Source organism: Cryptomeria japonica, chromosome 4, assembly GCF_030272615.1.
Source record: "Cryptomeria japonica chromosome 4, Sugi_1.0, whole genome shotgun sequence".
NCBI classification, from domain to species: Eukaryota; Viridiplantae; Streptophyta; class Pinopsida; order Cupressales; family Cupressaceae; genus Cryptomeria; species Cryptomeria japonica.
In genome coordinates, this window is record NC_081408.1 from 559,229,993 (window position 1) to 559,248,210 (window position 18,218).

General features: G+C 38.6%; 1 protein-coding gene across 2 annotated transcripts in view; it reads left to right on the forward strand.

Moving 5' to 3' along the window:
• Nucleotides 1-9,233, forward strand: part of LOC131029457 (CBL-interacting serine/threonine-protein kinase 23) — a 97,024-nt gene extending 87,791 nt beyond the window's left edge. For both annotated transcript variants that reach the window (XM_057959951.1, XM_057959952.1), the window contains 4 exons: nucleotides 8,141-8,257; nucleotides 8,448-8,504; nucleotides 8,701-8,775; nucleotides 8,947-9,233. In XM_057959951.1, coding sequence (XP_057815934.1) covers nucleotides 8,141-8,257; nucleotides 8,448-8,504; nucleotides 8,701-8,775; nucleotides 8,947-9,027 — 330 coding nt within the window. In that variant the 3' untranslated portion in view covers nucleotides 9,028-9,233. The remainder of the gene's footprint in view (nucleotides 1-8,140; nucleotides 8,258-8,447; nucleotides 8,505-8,700; nucleotides 8,776-8,946) is intronic.
• The last annotated feature ends 8,985 nt before the right edge of the window (nucleotides 9,234-18,218 follow it).

Sequence of the window (18,218 nt, forward strand, 5' to 3'; positions counted from 1 at the left end):
CTGATCACCATTCAAGTTAATGCATAAACAATAGACGCATAACAATTTGAGTTTAAGCTCATTCAATGCCAGATGACCACGCAGGGCACCCTTACAATCAACAAGAGGCTAGTGGTTTGGACTAGGCGGATTTCACGCGAGTGCATTAAGTAAACTTCCTTCATTCAATCTAATTATCTATCATCTAAAACGAAGATTCAACAAGAGACCATGCCTATTGCAAAGAAACGACACACTTCACCATAATTTCAATGAAAACGGAGTTCATTTACAATTTAGGCAACAATTTCTTGCCTTCTCCTAATCTACTCTAATTGCTATTCTATTCACTATTCTAGCTACTAATTCTTAGCTATTAACCTCTACAAGATGGAGAGCCAGAGCCTTATATAGAGAGCTCTTTACATTTCAATGGCTCTGATTGATTTACAATCAATGGCTAGGATTACAAGATGAAAACCCTAATTAGGGTTTGTTACAACAAACTCCCTTAGCCAATGAGAAAATTACATTTAATGCTTGTGGACCAATAGGAAACCGGGGTAGGTGCCTCGAAGTTTGTGCCATCACCGGTGAGTCAGGTACATTGAATCTGGACATGTTGATGTGGACCTATCTGACTGGAGGAACAACGACTTGGATGCCACCTTGTCTTGTGTTTGTGCATGGTCAGGGAACTTTGTATCTCTTGATATTCGATGAGAAGCTTAACTTTGATTAACTCTTCTGAAACTATCTGCCTCTTCAACATACCCTTGCACTGACTTTGGTTGATCCTCCTTCGTCCTTGATGTACCTGATGAATGATGTACCTCTCCTTGACTCTCTTGTGCTTGATGAAGCCTCTTCACGGTCAAGTCACTCCTCTGGTAGCTCAGCTCGCCTTGAAGTGTTTATAAGATCTTTCTTCTCTGCCATCCTGTGATTTCTCCATGTGGTAGAATGAGGTCTTTGAGGATGGTTAGCTTTACTGTTTGCAACTCCTTGAACACTTGAAGTCCTTCAACTTAGAAGCACCTTGAGTCCTCCCTCACGCATTTGAAGTGTCCTTGATGATGATGGAACTTGAATAGGTCCTCCTTGTCTTGGCTTGATCCACCTCCATCTTGATTTTGTTGATCTGCAAAACAAACAAAAGATGATTAAGTACACATAATATATTCATTCTATCATAGCATTTCTTACCATAAATCATCAACAAGAAGGCATTAAGATCAATTCGCTTTGGACCCTCGCCAAGGACAGGACCTATAATGAGATTTTCACTCAGGACCCTCTGGAAGGGTCAGGAGCGAAAATTGACAAAGTTGCTCAATTAGACCTCATTTTCAACCTTACCTTAGCAAGATCAAATCATTCACCTCCAAAATTGCCTAGGCATAAGTTTCGCTCAAGGGCCTAGGCAGAACATTAGACCTCCTAGGAATTTCGCTTTGGACCCTTTGGAAGGGTCAGGAGCGAAATTGGCATTTTTGGACAAAATCTTCACACTTTGTGACCACAACTCACTCAAATGTATGCCTAAGGATGCTTCTAAGTTCAATCCACCTCAATCAACGCTAGGCTTGACACAAAATTGGGAGCAAAAGAGGTTTCAAGAAAATTCGCTGTGGATCCTTTGGAAGGGTCAGGGGCGAAATTGGTAATTTAGCCTCAATCCTATCATCTTATTGCCACAAATCACTTTTCAAGGCAAGTAAACATCAATCCTTTCCCAACCATGCCTTAGAAACAAAGATCTTGGTCTGAAACATGGAGCAAAATAGAGGTTTAAGGAATTTCGCTCTGGACCCTTTGGAAGGGCCAAGAGCGAATTATGCATTTTGACACCATTCATCCTCTTTTCAAATTTCCCTCTATCATCATCAAGTGAATTCTAGATGAAATAAGGTGTCCTCCTAAGGATTTTGCTCTGGACCCTTTGGAAGGGTCAGGAGTGAATTTTGCATTCTAGGCTCAATTCGCATCCAATTTGCCTTGGACTTGTCCATTCCCCCTTATCCTATCATATTCAAGCCAACATGCTCTCAAAGTGGTGTCTACTCAATGTTTTTGACAAGAAATTAGGCTATCCTAAGGATTTCGTTCTAGACCCTTTGGAAGGGTCAGGAGCTTAGAAAGAATTTCGCTCTAGACCCTTTGGAAGGGTCAGGAGCAAAATTTGGAAAATAGGGCTTGTCCTTGATAAAGTTTTCTCTTAGCTTGCTTGATTAGCTTCAAACCATCTTAGGAAAATACCTTGAGGGCAATTTGCTTAAAAATTGTAAGGAAAATACATGTTTTTGAGAAATTCACTCTGGACCCTTTGGAAGGGTCAGGAGCGAATTTGTTCCTCTAGACCCAATTCTTCCTTCTTTTCACTCATCTGGCTTTAGACTTGTCTTTTTGAATTCTTTCCTTGCCATGTATGTCCACCATTTGATGTCCCTAGTGAAGAAATAAGTCTTTTGGAGGATTTCGCTCTGGACCCTTTAGAAGTGTCAAGAGCGAAATTTGCAATTATGCTCAAATCCTTCACTTTCCATCACTTCAATTTGTTTCACACATCAATACTCTCTCAATCACACCATAGGGATAAGGTTTATGAGATAAATTAGGACTACGAAGGGAGATATAAAGAAATTTGCTCTGGAGCCTTTGGAAGGGTCATGAGAGAATTTGAGGAATTAGTCTTAGATACCTTCCAAACACTCAACCTCACCCTCAATCACATTGTTCTCACCTTAGGACACACCAACAAACCACCTTAAGGAAGTGTCTAGTCAAAATGTTGAATGAAAAGTGCATCTTTACAATTTCGCTTAGGTACCTTTGGAAGGACAGGACCTATCTAGGAATTTCACTCTAGACCCTTTGGAAGGGTCAGGAGAGAAATTTGCTTCTTTGCACAAATTCTTCAGTTTTCCTTATCACACTTGTTTGCAACTCACTTCCAAAGGCATGAATAGACCATTCTTCATTCAATTGAAGCCTGGAAGCAAGGGTTATAGCCCAAGTTAGGACCAAGAGAGGCACTTAGGAGAATTCGCTCTGGACCCTTTGGAAGGGTCAGGAGCGAAATTGATGTTTTAAGCCCAATTTCTTCATCCCATCTTGCTCTAACTTGTTCACAAGGCAAAAAAAGGTCATTCCTTACTCAGTCAAGGCGTAGGAGTAAGCTTTGAGGTCTAGATTGGGAGCAAAAGAGGATTCTAAGGAAATTCGCTCTTGTCCCTTTGGAAGGGTCAGGAGCGAATTTGGCAATTGTGCTCAAATTCTTCATCACTTCCTTGACTAAATGCCCTAGGTCTTAAAGGCAAGGCCACCCTTGGATTTTCACTTAGACTCGTGGCAAGGTACAAAGATCCCTCTATTCCCAATCAAGACTTAACAAGCTCCCAGGCCTAACCAAGAGGAAACTTTAAATAGAGACCCTGACCTGGACCACCTATTGACCAATTTGAACCTAAGCAGACCACTCTATCCTAATGAGCCCTTTGGCGACCCTTCAATGCAAAGACCAATAGCCAAGAATCTAAAAAACTAAACCAGGAAGACTAACCCTAGAAAGCAAAAAACAGGGGTCCCCATTTGCAATGGGGCGATGTGTGAATACGTCACAACAGTACTTAGATGACATCTTGATATTCAGTAAGACGAAGGAAGAACATATGTTGCATTTGAGACAAGTTTTGCAGAGGTTGAGAGAAGAGAAGTTGTTGATAAACATTAAAAAGTGTAGCTTCATGAAGGAAGAGCTAGTCTATTTGGGTTTGTGATATCTGCGATGGATCCTGAAAAGGTAAGAGCAATTGTTGAATGGCTTACACCTGAAAGCATTGGGGAGGTAAGATCATTTCATGGATTGGCTAGTTTCTATTGGAAGTTCATCAGAAATTTCAGTTCAATTCGTAGTCCTATGACAAAAGTAATGAGAGGAGATAGGAAGGTTTTCAATTGGACATCTGGAGCAAATAAGAGTTTTGAGTTGTTGAAGCAGAAGGTGACAGAGAAGCCTGTGTTGGCTTTACCGGATTTTAGCAAAGTATTTCTAGTAGATTGTGATGCAAGTGGGAATGCAATTGGGGTAGTGTTAAGTCAGGAGGGAAGACCAATAGCTTATTTCAGTGAAAAATTGAATGATGCAAGACGGAGATACTCTGTGTGTGATCAAGAGTTTTATGCAATAATTCAAGCATTGAGGAAGTGGAGACATTATTTACTACCTAAAGAGTTTGTGTTGTATACCGATCATCAAGCTTTGCAATATTTGAGTAGTCAAGGTAAGCTGAATCAAAGACACATGAGATGGGTGGAGTTCTCGTAGAGTTATACCTTTGTTTTGAAGCATAGAAGTGGGAAGTCAAATAAAGTAGCTGATGCCTTGAGTAGAAGGAGGAATTTGTTGACAAAGATGAGAGTGGAGGTATTGGGTTTTGAGGAATTGAAGAACTTGTATGAGAACGACCTTAATTTTGCAGAACCTTGGAAAGCTTGTAAAGAACCTGTTGTGGTAGGAGTAGGTGGCTAGATTATTTCATTCAAGATGAGATGTTGTTTAGAGGAATCCAGTTGTGTATACGTAGGAGATTTATGAGGGAGAATCTGATAAAAGAGAAGCATAGTGGAGGACTACCAGGACACTTTGGTGTTGATAAGTCAGTAGCCTTGGTTAGTGAGAATTACTTTTGACCTCAGATTCATAAGGATGTTAGGAAATTTGTTCAAAACTGTAGAATTTGTCAACTTGCAAAAGGTAGCAACTAGAATGTTGGATTGTATAAGCCTTTGGTAGTTTCGAAGAGACCTTGGGAGGACATAAGCATGGACTTTATTCTTGGATTGCCTAGGACACAAAGATGAAACAATTCTATATTTGTGGTGGTGGATAGATTCTCAAAGGCGGCACATTTCATACCCTGTAAGAAGACAACAAATGCTGTGCATATAGCTGACCTATTTTTCAGGGAGGTGGTGAGACTACATGGATTACCTAAGAGCATAATTTCTGACAGAGACGCTAAATTTGTTGGGTATTTTTGGAGAACACTTTGGAAGAAGATGAAGATAGATTTGAAATTCAGTTCTACTTTTCACCCATAGACTGACGGATAGATAGAAGTGGTAAATAGGAGTTTGGGAAATTCGTTGAGATGCTTAGTTGGAGAGAAAACCGGAAGTTGGGACTTGGTTCTTGCACAAGCAGAGTTCACCTACAACAATTCAGTGAACAGGAGTACTGACAGAACACCCTTTGAGATTGTTACCGGAGTACACCCTAGAGGCATATCAGAGTTAAGAGACATCAGTAATGAGGATAAAAGGAGTGCGGAAGCGGAAGCTTTTGCAGAATATGTGAAGGCAGTACATAATCAGGTCAAACAACGTTTGGAGGACATGAACTGTAAGTATAAAGAGAAAGCATATGAGAAGAAGAAACATAAGGAATTTGAAGTTGGAGATGAAGTGATGGTGTATCTGAGAAAAGAAAGATTTCCAGTTGGTACCTATGATAAGTTGAAGATGAGGAAGTTTGGACCTTGTAAGATCTTGAGGAAATTTAGTTTTGGAAATGCATATGAAGTGGAGTTACGTGATACCTTTGGTATTTCACCTATATTCCACATTGCAGACCTACATCAGTGTCACGAGGCAGAATTCAGTGAAGACAGTGCAACAGACTTAGAGAAGTAGATACCCCAAAGGGTATCAGACTAGATTTTCAAGCAGAAAAAGTTAAATAGAAATATAAATATAATACGTCTTTTAGAGAAATTTATTTTTAATTAATTTTGTTTGGGTCCCTAAGAGGGATGCCACCTTGGGCAAGAGTTTTTAAATAGTAATAAAATAAAATAATATTCCTCCTTTGAAAAGTTTTAAACTTTGCCTATGCTTTTGTCATGTCCACACTAATACAACATTGATCAACATGGGAAACAAGGATTTGGCAATGATTTGCAAAACAAGGAATGCCAAAGATTTGACTAAAAAAAGTGATCCTATACGAATTTTTTTGTATGTATAAAACAAAATTCATGTCTGCTATGTTGAAGGAAAGAGGCAAAGGTGCTCAAGAAAAAGAAATTATCGAGGATGTTTCCTAAGGCTGAGATTGGAATTTTAAAAGGGAAGTTGAATTGTTGAATTTGTATCCTGATTACTTCTTGTCTCATGAAAAGGAGACTCAACTAGAGTATTGCCTAATGGTGGACAAGCAAATGCTGCAATTATAACCAACTGGTTGCAGTGTTTAGAACTTAGGAGGTTGCTATGGTTTGCTAAGATTTAGTGATCAACAAAAGCTATACTTTGCAAAACTGAAAATGACCAAACATGTGCTTATTTGGCGTTAAAGTTATAGACAAATAATAGAGGAGCATAAACAACCCCTCATGCAATGCATCGAAACCCAAATTAATCAATCAATTTTTAATGAAGTGTTGTTGAACTTGCACCAAAATCCACATCTTTGACAGGTGATGACAAACTCCACATAAAGATGTAATGCCAAATCTCATGTGAATGCATTGTGCCAAGTTGAAAATTGATGTCAAACATTGGAGATTTGCCACAACTGAAGATCAAGATGGCATAAAATATTGCCAACATTGGATGTCAAAATTATGATCATTGAAAGAATGCATGCTGACGAAGGATGGAATCATTCCAAAGGAAGCTTAGGTGCAAATACTAGGAACATATAGAAAATGTAGTGGTTGTGCTAATAGTCTCTTCATGCTTTTCAATATAGCTAAGGACCTTAATGTGACATAATAATAATATTATAGCATATTACGTACATTGTTTAGTTATTTGTAGGAGCAATTTAGCAGAAACATTGCAAGGAGAGAGAACACGTAGACTATTACAACAACTGAGTGTGAAAGTCATCCTTGTTCAGTTGAATTCATATTAATGAAATATCGTATTGAAGGAAATACTTGAATTGGTTGATGGATGTGTTGTATTATCTGGAAATTTGTTTTGTTCCATTGATTATTTTTGTGTAACTTGATTGCCGTGGCAAATCTTAACAACCGTGTAGAATGGTAAACAAATATTGCATGAATTAGATCCATATGTTGTAAATGTTGATTAAGCCCCTCTTAAGTAGATTGGCTAGCAAAGATCATTGAAATAGAGTCAGAGAGTCAGTTGTCTTTGCAAACCCTCAAATTGTGGAGGCTAATAGAGCCACATCGCTAAATGACAAGAGCATGGGGGTCAAACGTGATACTGGATACCACACTTATCTCCATGCATATCCTCCTAATGAAAATGCCACACTCATCAATGTAAATGTAGGCTGCTCTATTTGACACAAAAGGGTCTCTCTGTAAGATCAAAAAGGCCTTGTGCTACTTACCTGATAAGGATGCACCTGAGTGTTGCGAAGGTTCATGATAGCAACAATCAACTGCCTAAGGAAGGAGAGGAGAAGCATGGCAGGGAGGAATTTTCCACTAAATTAATCCGATAGGATTTGATTTCTATAAAGATTCACAACTTTGATTTATTCACAAACTACTATAGAAGTTGCAGCAAATGGCCATGCTCTAATTCGTTATTCAAGTTTCCACTCCCTTTATTCTTCTCGTGTACATTTTCCATGCCACAAGTGTTTGAACTTAAAAAGTTCTACATTTGGAATGAAATCTTAGTATAAAGGTCAACCACTGTACGTGTTATTGGAGTAAACTTTTTTACCCCTTTCTCAGTGTTTGTACAACTTCATGAACTGGATTATGTTTATATGTTCAAGTGGGTGGTGTTTTGTCCAATACAAAGAATGTTTCTTTCCCTGTTGATTCCATATAGTGCCAAAAGTAGAGGGAGTTTTCCAATCTTTTGGGCTCAGTAACAATTTGCAGTTAGAATGTTTTTTCTCTTTTTGCATGTGGCATATCTGTATGGGATTTTGTTCATGTCGAGGTTTCCCTTTCTGGGGTTTGAACTTTCAACCATCACCAGGCATTAGGTTGATGTGCAAACCAGGAAAATGTACCGACATCTTTTTTTGAAAAATAGTTTATCAAGTGTTTTTTGGACACAGATGGAAACTTTCCTGACATTAACATGTTGAAGTTTTAGCATATATTGACACTGAGTTAATATTGTTTCCCCTGCTAATATCTTGGTAATTGTTTGTTGCTATTAGGGCATCATTAAGAGAGAGAAAAGGTTCATCTCTAAAGAGTCCCCAAATAATATATTATCCAAAATCGAGGAAGCTGTGATACCCCTTGGCTTCAGTGTACAAAAGCAGAATCACAAGGTGAGAAAAAATCATATCTGGAACCTAGCAATTTGAATTAAAAATGCTCTTTATGCTAGCACATTTGGATTTGCTTAAAGGATGTGTAAATATGATTTTGTGTATCAGGTGCAGTTTCAACTTGAATCCAAATAAGATGGGTCTGTGATTGTTCGTCTCCCTTTAATAACTTTTTTTCATGTGCTCTTAGATGAAGCTGCATTGTGTGAAAGCTGGAAGAAAGGGCAACCTGGCAATAGCTACAGAGGTAACATATAACCATCCTATCTGGAATGTGCAATAGTCTACCAAATATTGAAACATTTTTCTTGGAATGCCATATTTAAAGAGTGATTCTTGTGAACTTGAAAGATAATGTGATCTAGGTTTTCAATTGTTTCCTATCACAAGAAGCACCAAATTTTCTCCATAGTGTCTCAAAATGTGAGCCGCTCTTTAATCAGGTTGTTGAAATAGCCCCTTCTCTTGTAATGGTCAACTTCCAAAAAGCTGCAGGTGACACTCTGGAATTTCAAGAGGTAAAATTGGGTTTTCAGACGAACTAAAAATTGGACCTTTTTCTGTCCATTGTTTAAGGGTAGTTGTGGTTTTGTTTGTTGGGTTTCTTGGACTGAGTATATAGTAGGCATCCAATGTTTCATCTCGACATGCCTTTGAGTTTGATTAGATGGGAATGACTTTTGATGCAGTTTTACAAGAACCTTACACCTGGATTACAAGATGTTGTATGGAGCTCTCAAGCAAACATTGAAGAAAACAAATCAGTTTAACTACCAACTTTGAATGAGGGGTTTGAAGAGCCTTATCTTCTTTATGAAATTGAATCCACTCTGTAAATATCTTTTTATTCAACTATTCCAATTTTCTCTTTGCTGGTTGTAAGAGAAAAAGCAGATGCCACATGCATGCTATTAGTTTGCTTCATATTTGTGTTCTCAATGTATGTTGTAAATAATCAAGACATGGGTTTCAATTCTTTGGGCTGTCTGAAAAGTATTAGATGATCTCAGCACACTATACACAATGTTTGTTGTTGAACTTGTGATTATAAATATAAATATACAAAAATGAGAACTGGTGTGTTGCTTGGATACCATCTATCCTCTGCACTCCCAAATCAGATTTTTCAACGATAATAAACATATTTGAACATAAACAATGAACTTCATCAAACATCATCAATAAAACTAGCTAGTCAACACCCAAACTTGCACAAATTAAACTAGAAATGCATGCAACGTTTAATATTAATATAATAACAGAATAGACTGATGTTGATTTCCGCTGTTACTGTTGCTTTGCTACTGGTCATTTGGCTTCCAATGCTCTCAAGGTCGTCAAAAGAGACCTGCTACGTGGTGGAAGAATGCTTCTCATGATCACTTGACAGTTGAGGATTTGGCCTCTTGTAAGGATGTCTCTTCCCAAGATTCTTAGGAGTGCCCTGCTGGGGATCCTGCTGTCCCTTCTGTGGTTCCTTCCATGGTTCTTTCTTCCGATTGCTCTCTTCCTGTAGCTCATCCGACTATTGCTCCTCCTTTAGTGGTAGTTGTCCGCCTCTTGCCCTCTCCTTTTGTTCCCCCTTTGACGACTGTTTGTCTTTCTAAGCAGGGATCTCCTCTTCTTCCCCTCTCCATGTGGAAATTCAGAAGATAGTATTGCTTGGACCATTGTCATCAGACAGAGGAAAGGTCCTAGTACCTCTTCTCTGCCTCTTTCATCTGTTTTGAAAGAGTAGTTCTTTTCTAAGGGTCGGGACCCTTGTTTCTTGTCGGTTCTTAGCTCTGGTTAAAAAGCTTTTGTTTTTTTTATTGTTTCACGCCTCATGAGACCCCTCTTTACCACTTTCTAGAGTGATATGTATACGGGTTCGGGCCCTTCCTGATTTACCTGATCAAAACATAATAGAACAATGTAAAAATCATTGCAAGAGCTACAATGACAAATACATAATCTAATACTAAAAATGCCTTACTCACACACAATCAACCAAAGTAACCCCGATCTTCGTTACAATAAGTTTGATATTTTTCGGCTCTTAGAAAGGCTTAGGAACAACAAAAGAACAGCAGCAAGGAATCCTCCAGCAGCACATAACGCAATGTCAAACGGACACAAATATTGCACTCCAATTACATAAATTTCATCTGCAGCTTGCAACAAATGAATAAAATTGAATAACTGAAATGTTTTGTAAATTTATGAAGCTCCGATGCAATTCTTGGATGAGAAGACTCTCGAATCAAAGGTTTTTTGTTCTTTGTTCTTGTAATTCATAGGTTTTCTCAATAAGTTACAATCATCTATGAGTTTTTATAGGACATTTGAACACAAAGTGCTCTAGAAGATAAACTGACATAAGTTTAGATGATTCGCCAAATGAAAATATTACAAGTTTTATATGTTGCAACTCAAATTTCATGCCTCATTTTGGAGGGAAAATAAATTAAAATAAATCTTCAAGATCATCAGCTTAATCCTAAATGGGCAAAATTTAAAAATTACAAGTTACATGATAAGGTCAACTTTAAAGGATTTACAAGAAATGGATAATCTTGTTTGAATTGATTGATTTATTCATGAAATTGAATTAATTAAAATGGGGACATGACAAGAGCAAGCAAACTTTATACGAGAAGTTTGGGTTGATGGTGAATGGCACCTGCCAATGTTAAGAGGGGTTTTCGTCCCACTTGAGTGCCAACATAGGCCAATTTTTTTTTGGGCATATGGTTGTTGGTCACACCATTTGGGTTGGGTACACATCCGTTAGCACGATAGAGGATTGTTTGTTGAGGTTTAGCTAACATGTTGTGTTTTTGTCCAGCAGCAACATCACATGCCCACCATGATTTGTAGGGCTTGACCTTGAGACCAAGGCAACCACTATGGCAAAAGTTTGAATTGATGGTGAATGGTGCCCACCAGTGTTAAAAGGGGTTTTCGTCTCATTAGAGTGCAACCATAGGCTAGACTCCATGTGGACACGTAGTTGTTGGCCCCACCATTTGGTTATGGTACATGCTTGCTAGCATGAGGAAGGAACGTCTTGTGGTCTACCCAATGTATTGGGTTTTTGTCTAGCAAGGACTTTACAACACCCATACAACATTTTAGAGCAAATTGACTTGTTCTCCATTGCAAATGCAGTTAACATTGTTGCTTTGCACAAACATTTCTTTGAAGGTTGTCTACATTTTATATTTCCATACTTTGTAGTAATAAGGCTATGTTACCATGGAGGGGGGTTTCCTAAAATATTTCAATAGATATTGATAATTTTTAGGAGCCTTTTACAAATAGGTGGATTGATTAATTTATGATAGTGACAAAGCTTAAGATGTTTTGCTAATTTTTAAAAAAAAATTGTTATCGCATGATTTTTTTTGACAAAAAATGTTAAAAATTTGGTTGCATTATTTTTTAGCAAACAGTTAATTTTTTTAAATTGTAGATGTTTGACATGGAGGGAAATAATCTTCTAAGTTAGTGAGGATTTTTCTAGCCCAACCCTAAAAGCGCATGCTAGAAATTAAGAACCAAAGAGTGGGAGTTCCAATATTTGACCTGATTAGATTCCAACTTTTTTGTTTTAGCAGATTTATTTTTTTCTCATAAGACCTTCTATCCCATAAAAATAGATCTTGAAGCTTCATCTATCAAACCACATCCTAGGAGTAGCAATATATGAAGACATTTTAAATTCTAAGTTTTGTAAAAGATCAAAATGAAAAATTATGTGAAAAGAAAAGATAAGTATTGAACCATAACATTTTATATTGGTATTGCTTTAAGTCACCTTTATAATACATCAATGTACATTTGAGAAATACATCTTTTATTCTAATTCTATTTTTCCTCATCAAACACTTAATTCTTGCCTGTTGACGTGTTTTTTATGACAGCGTCTAACACAAAATAAAGTCACCAATGGTCACCTTATCCTCTCTTGATCAAGATTAGTCTGTGTGCTAGGATTGCTTAAAGTTCAAACGACTAATTCCAAGGTTCTTTCAGTGCGTGGATGTGACTCAGATGTTTGATGGGTTTGCTGATAACCCAAGGGGCCTTACGTATGTTCAATTGAAAGAAACTTATGCAAGCTCAAGGATTTATGCACGAATGATTTGCAATGAAAGGTCTAGTTTTAAATCTTTTGGATTTTTCAAATTATGCGGAAAGTAAATAAGAATAGGGTAGAGAAGAGTATGCTAAAGCTAATCTAATCCTAAGGATAAGAGACGAGATCACTCATGCAAAATCGAACCACGCTTTGTTTTGCCAATAGAGCACAACTACATGAAGGCGGTGCAATATTCAAAGGGTGTGTGGAGGTTTTTCAAATCATCAATATGAACCATCGGATTGAACAATCTCTACTGATGATTGAAGTTAAGCATATACACATCAAAAGGCTCAGGCTAACTTTGCACGGTATACAACAATCAATCACACACCAAAAGTATGAGTTTTGATTCTGCACAAGTACTCCTATCAGATCTAGTTCTTCTAGCAATATATAAGCAAATTTAATCTAATTGAAGAGAGGAAGACCATGCAAATTGCCAAAGTAGAACAAGAATACACCATCAAAATTGAACAATGCATTAAGTTGGCTACTTCACAATCCTGATGTAACAATCTTAGACAATAATCTCTCCCCTTTTACAAATGAGGGGGGTCACCCCTTTATATAGGCCTCAAGCCATGCAAACCCTAATTAGGGTTTCACCTTAGAAGATTCTCCACTCAAGGTGCAACAAGGTGAGAATTGGTAATAAATAACCCACTATGCCCATGCACAATTAATTCAAAAGCCTAAAATAGCGCCCACTAGCGCATTAAATACGCCCCATGATGCTGATTATGCCCAAAATATAACGAACACCTTTATGCAAGGAGAAAATGTCCATTCCACATTACAACGACATGCACGAAGAATCTGTCATAAAACCACAAATAAGGAAGCTGCATGCAAGAAGATTCCTCATCCGACGATGACATGCATTGACTGGACCCACACTTAGTCCAAATACCTCCAACAGTAAATGCACCACTACTATTCAACCAAAAGATTCTCGTCCAAAAATGGACGACCATTATCTCGCTCATTTATGGCGTATGCAATGAATTTGCTGACGACGGCTTCCAGCTCTCTGATGGAGACACTTGGCACATTTTCAATGTCAAATTCCATCAAGGCAATTTCTTCCTTGCTCTTGGAAAAGAAGCTCTCCCTCCATCATGACTTCCCGTGTTTTCTTCATTATACCGAAAAATGAAGAAACATTTGCAAAATGCTCTTTGGGAAATGAACCTACGAAGAAGAAATCGTGCAACTGAGATTTCAGGGAGTTCACTGTTATTCCACCGTCATTGAGTTTCCTCACGAACAATGTCTCAATTGCACTAATGATTTCCTCCTGCACCCCTCTGATAGACTCTTTCAAAGTAAAGGAGTCTACACTGAATTTATTGAAGGTGTTCTTTCCTGAGCAAACAACGTAGAACCATTGGGGAAAGTCATAAGCTTCATTTTCTTGAATCACTTTCTCGTCAACCAGAATTTGTCTTGGAACCTTCGTCAGAGCCCTGAGTCGTGGAATGGTTAAGTCCTGGTAAATGTGCACATCCTCCCATAATCCTTTTGCCGTCTCTAGTCTGTTCAGGAGGGTTATGAACTTTGAATGAAGCAAAGCTAGGTTTCAATGAATTTTCCTGCTTCGGTATAAACATCCTCTATCCATTCCCTGGAATTTTGCGCCATCGCTCTAATAACCTCTACATCATCGACCACTTTCTTAGGAAGGGAGGAAGGATGAGTGAATGAAGGACCTGCCTCCCTGAGGGCTCTTTTGAAACATAGGAATTGTTCTCGCATAGGACTCTATTTTCTTCCCTCAGCCGCTTACATTTCACCTTTGATTTCAACAGTTTCTCCTTCATGGCCAAGGAAGATTCTTCAAAGTTTCCCATTACTTAACCTGTGGAAGCATGGCCAAGATCAATCTGTCTGATAACATAATCCCCCTGCCTGATCTCATTTCTGTCTTTATCCACTGCAGGTTCAACAATGTGCAAGGCCCGAGATCTAGATTCTCCCCTAACAACCTTGCAAAATTTTCGGGGAGCCTTCTTTTCTGCTGGTTGATCCATCCTTTTCAATAATTCTTCTAACTCCTGAGCAGGATCAGTTTCCCTTTCTGATTCCCTTGTCAGCCTTCCCACCAGCCAATCCGAAGCGGGGATGGAGTGACTATGATCCTCTACGTGCTCTTGTTCCTGCGACTCTTCCTCCATTTCACCAAGGTTAGCTTCCACGAAGCTATCCTGGCGAGCCTCTTCTTGATGAGGGGGACTTTCTTGCCTTTGACTTCTTGGCTGATGGTGTCCCTGCAAAGCGTTGATGCCGAGTATATCTGGTGCCAGAATGCTCTCTGAAAGTGGACATGTGGTATGTGGAAACATCTCTACCTCCTGCACACTTGAGGAACTTGCTGGTGTGAGTGATCTCTTTCCGTCCTTGCTTTCTTTTGTGGAGGTTCTTCCTACTGGACTTCCTGTTGAACCTCTTGTGGGATTTCCTGTTGGATATCCTTATTCTTTGCTGCCCTTGGTCTCTTTTAGGCATTTTTTCCTTTATCCATCCGAACTTCGCTTCCTGCCTGAACCTGCGAAGAGCTTTTGGTTGCCTCACTGTGGGAATCTAGACTTCCCATTAGCTGATATGTTAGATGAACATTCCCTTCCGCCAATTTCCTTATCTGCCTGTCAATCCAGTGCTTGGTGAATTTTAGCACCGATCTAGCTAAGATACTCAAATTTTTCCATCTCGGGCTTTGACCTATCTGACAACTGAATAGGCCGATCCTTTACTTTCTCGAATTCAGATTGTATCAAATCTGCATCTTCCTTCACTTGATCTGACACCTGATTAAATTCACTTATCCTGATGGTGTGGAGGGGCAATCTGGAATGCATTCTCTTTCGGACCTTAAGGTCATCCTTGACACCCACCCAATAATCTTCTAAGTGAAACTTGTGTATGAATTTGATGCCAACGACCTTTCTAATTTGGCAGTAAGGATCATATTGGGCCTTGGATGTATAAAATGACAGACGATAGAAAGCTAATTCCCCTGCTGCACTCTCGACGACTTCCAAGCCTGGGCATATTTCCATGAAGTTACCCAAGACAACTAGAAATTCAATTGATTGCTTTTTCTTCTTCTTCTGCAACTGATCATAGGCGGTTAACTGTCTCATGAGCTCCAACAATACACGCTTGTCTGATGGATATCTTGGCAACTTGTATGACTAGACTGAGAATCCTTGCATCCTGATGTAGGTGAGTTTAGGAAATTGCAAGAACGCAGCTCCATACTTCTGGACCAAGGCATTCGTTTGCAGCGACACCCTTACGTGCAACTTCTTTTGCATAAGTCGTGTCAAGTACATGGTGAAGGTGTCATTCGTCAACCTGTAGGAATTGACATTGTGAAGATGCAGCTGGGGATAACACTCATGTACTTTCAGCTGAGCTGGTCTGCAACCTATGATTCCTCTTGTTGGCAGCCCATCGAATCCTCCTCTTCGTGCAGACATATGGAACAGGTAGGAGCTCATGAAAAAGGACTGGGACCTTTTTTCTTTTAAGTTTTTCAACTGCTCGTGCAAGTAGTGACTGATCAATCTGGCCCAGTCGATCAACGCATTTGAATTAATAATCTCGCTTATGTAGAAGAACATCCAGGCCTCAAAGTTCACAGAATGTGGACACCCCATTACTCTGCTTAGCATTTTTATTAGGTCCACGTACTCCTGCTTGAACTCGAAGATGGTGAGAGTTTTTGGCATCTTGGAGGCATGCACCCTAGGCTTCAATAACCACTACTTATTAATTAAATCAGCACACGTGGCAGGACCTACTTCATATACTATCAGAGCTCTGTTGCTGGTCCTATATGTCATGGAAAAGTGCGAAGGAATGCCGAAAGCCTCACCAATTGACTCAGGAGTCAATGTTGCTAGCAGCTTGCCATCAGGTGTTGAGATTGTCTTTCACTCCAAATTATAATGCGCTACACATTCCTGGACCAAGTCTAGGCACTGAATAGCAGGAGGAAAACTAGCTGCCGCAACAATTCCGCTTTTGACAATTTTGACAGTTGTTGGTGATGGACTGTGCCTTGCTGTCTCGAACATTTTGGTCTTGAATGCAACCAAATTGAATGTGCCTAAATTAGTATCACAGATTTCTTCCCATCTTGAATTCAGCCGGGAATGGGGAAGGAAACCTTTCATTTCTGCCTTGATCAATGCCTGCCTAGAGAGAGTAGCTGCCTTGCTTGATTCCGCCATCTGGGAAGCACCTTGAAAATGATGAAAACAGAGACCAAGTATGACCACTCTTCACTTCTCCACTTCTTCTTTCCTGAATCTTGCATGTGAGAAATGAAATGCCTTTCCAAACTTATATAGAATTCTTAGGAGGCATTAAATTAACAATTGCATTCATGATGCGTCATACTTTCCCCAATTACTATGCCATGCAGAAGAAACTTCCAATGTGAGTGAGTTTGAATTTAGAAATTTCCTTAAATGCACCAAGTCATGCGTCATACTTGGAAGATTCTCTGTTTTGATAGTCTTCCGCTCCAAATTATAATGCGTTGCACATTCCTGGACCAAGTCTAGGCACTGAATAGCAGGAGGAAAACTAGCTGTCGCAACAATTCCGAAAGCTTCACCAATTGACTCAGGAGTCAGTGTTGCCAGCAACTTGCCATCAGGTGTTGAGATTGTCTTTCGCTCCAAATTATAATGTGTAGACGTATAAAAATGACCATATTCCTAAATGAATATTTTATGTTCATTTCACTATTTAATTAAATCCAATTTAATTAAATTACTCGCATTCCTCTATTTAATTAAGTAAATTACTCAATTAAATTCACTATACCCATTTAATGAATAAATCATTTTATTCAATTAAATCCCCCCCTATCCACTTTTAATTAAATTCAAATTTAATTAAATAGTTATCCTAAATTGAATAAATCTAATTTATTTAATTTCCCCAAATTACAACCAAATTGAATTAAATTAACTTTATTTCAATTAAATCCTATTATCCCTCCATCCACTTGCATTTTCCTACATCTCCCACTTGCTTCCTAAATCCCTTCCTAATTTCTTCTAGACCCTCCTAATCACTTCTAAATTAACCTAACCCATCCTCTAAACTTTGTCACATCCCTAAGCAAGGGGAGGTCACTTCTCAAAACCTTAAAGTCTTTGATAACCATTTAAGGCTTCAAGTCTTCAACCACTTAATTTTCCAAAATCTCCCAAACCATTAATGGTTAATTCAACCCTCTTACATGGTTAGAGACTTTTTGCCTAACTTAACCTTCATCCAACCCAAGGGTCTCATCAAGCCTTTAATGCTTTGACCATGATTATCTCTTAATCATTTGCACACGGGTTTATCCTTGGATTAACTCTTAATCCAATGGGTAAGCCTAACTTAAGCTTAACCCTTATCTCTAGATAAACATGAGGTATTCTCAGGCATTTAATGTCTCCAACCCCTTCTCTCAACCCAACCCTATGTTGACATTTGTCATCATTTTATTGGTGCAAATTGCAAACATGGATTCCCAACTTTCAAACTCAACCCTTGATCAACTCTTTCAATCCTGACCATCCATTGCCCTATTTTTGCTATAAATAGAGCTCTCATTCCTCCATTTTCATCATCCAAGTTTGTAGTATCATACTTATGCTCAAATACATTCAAGCTTTCATACCATTTTATGCTCATCATTTTAGCCTCTCTTTTAATTAGGAATTAGTCTAAATATGCATATTTAGAATACTTTTTTTATCATTTAGTTCAATCATAGACTAATATATCATGTTAGGATAGTATTGTTTACTAATCTTGTCATCTTATAGC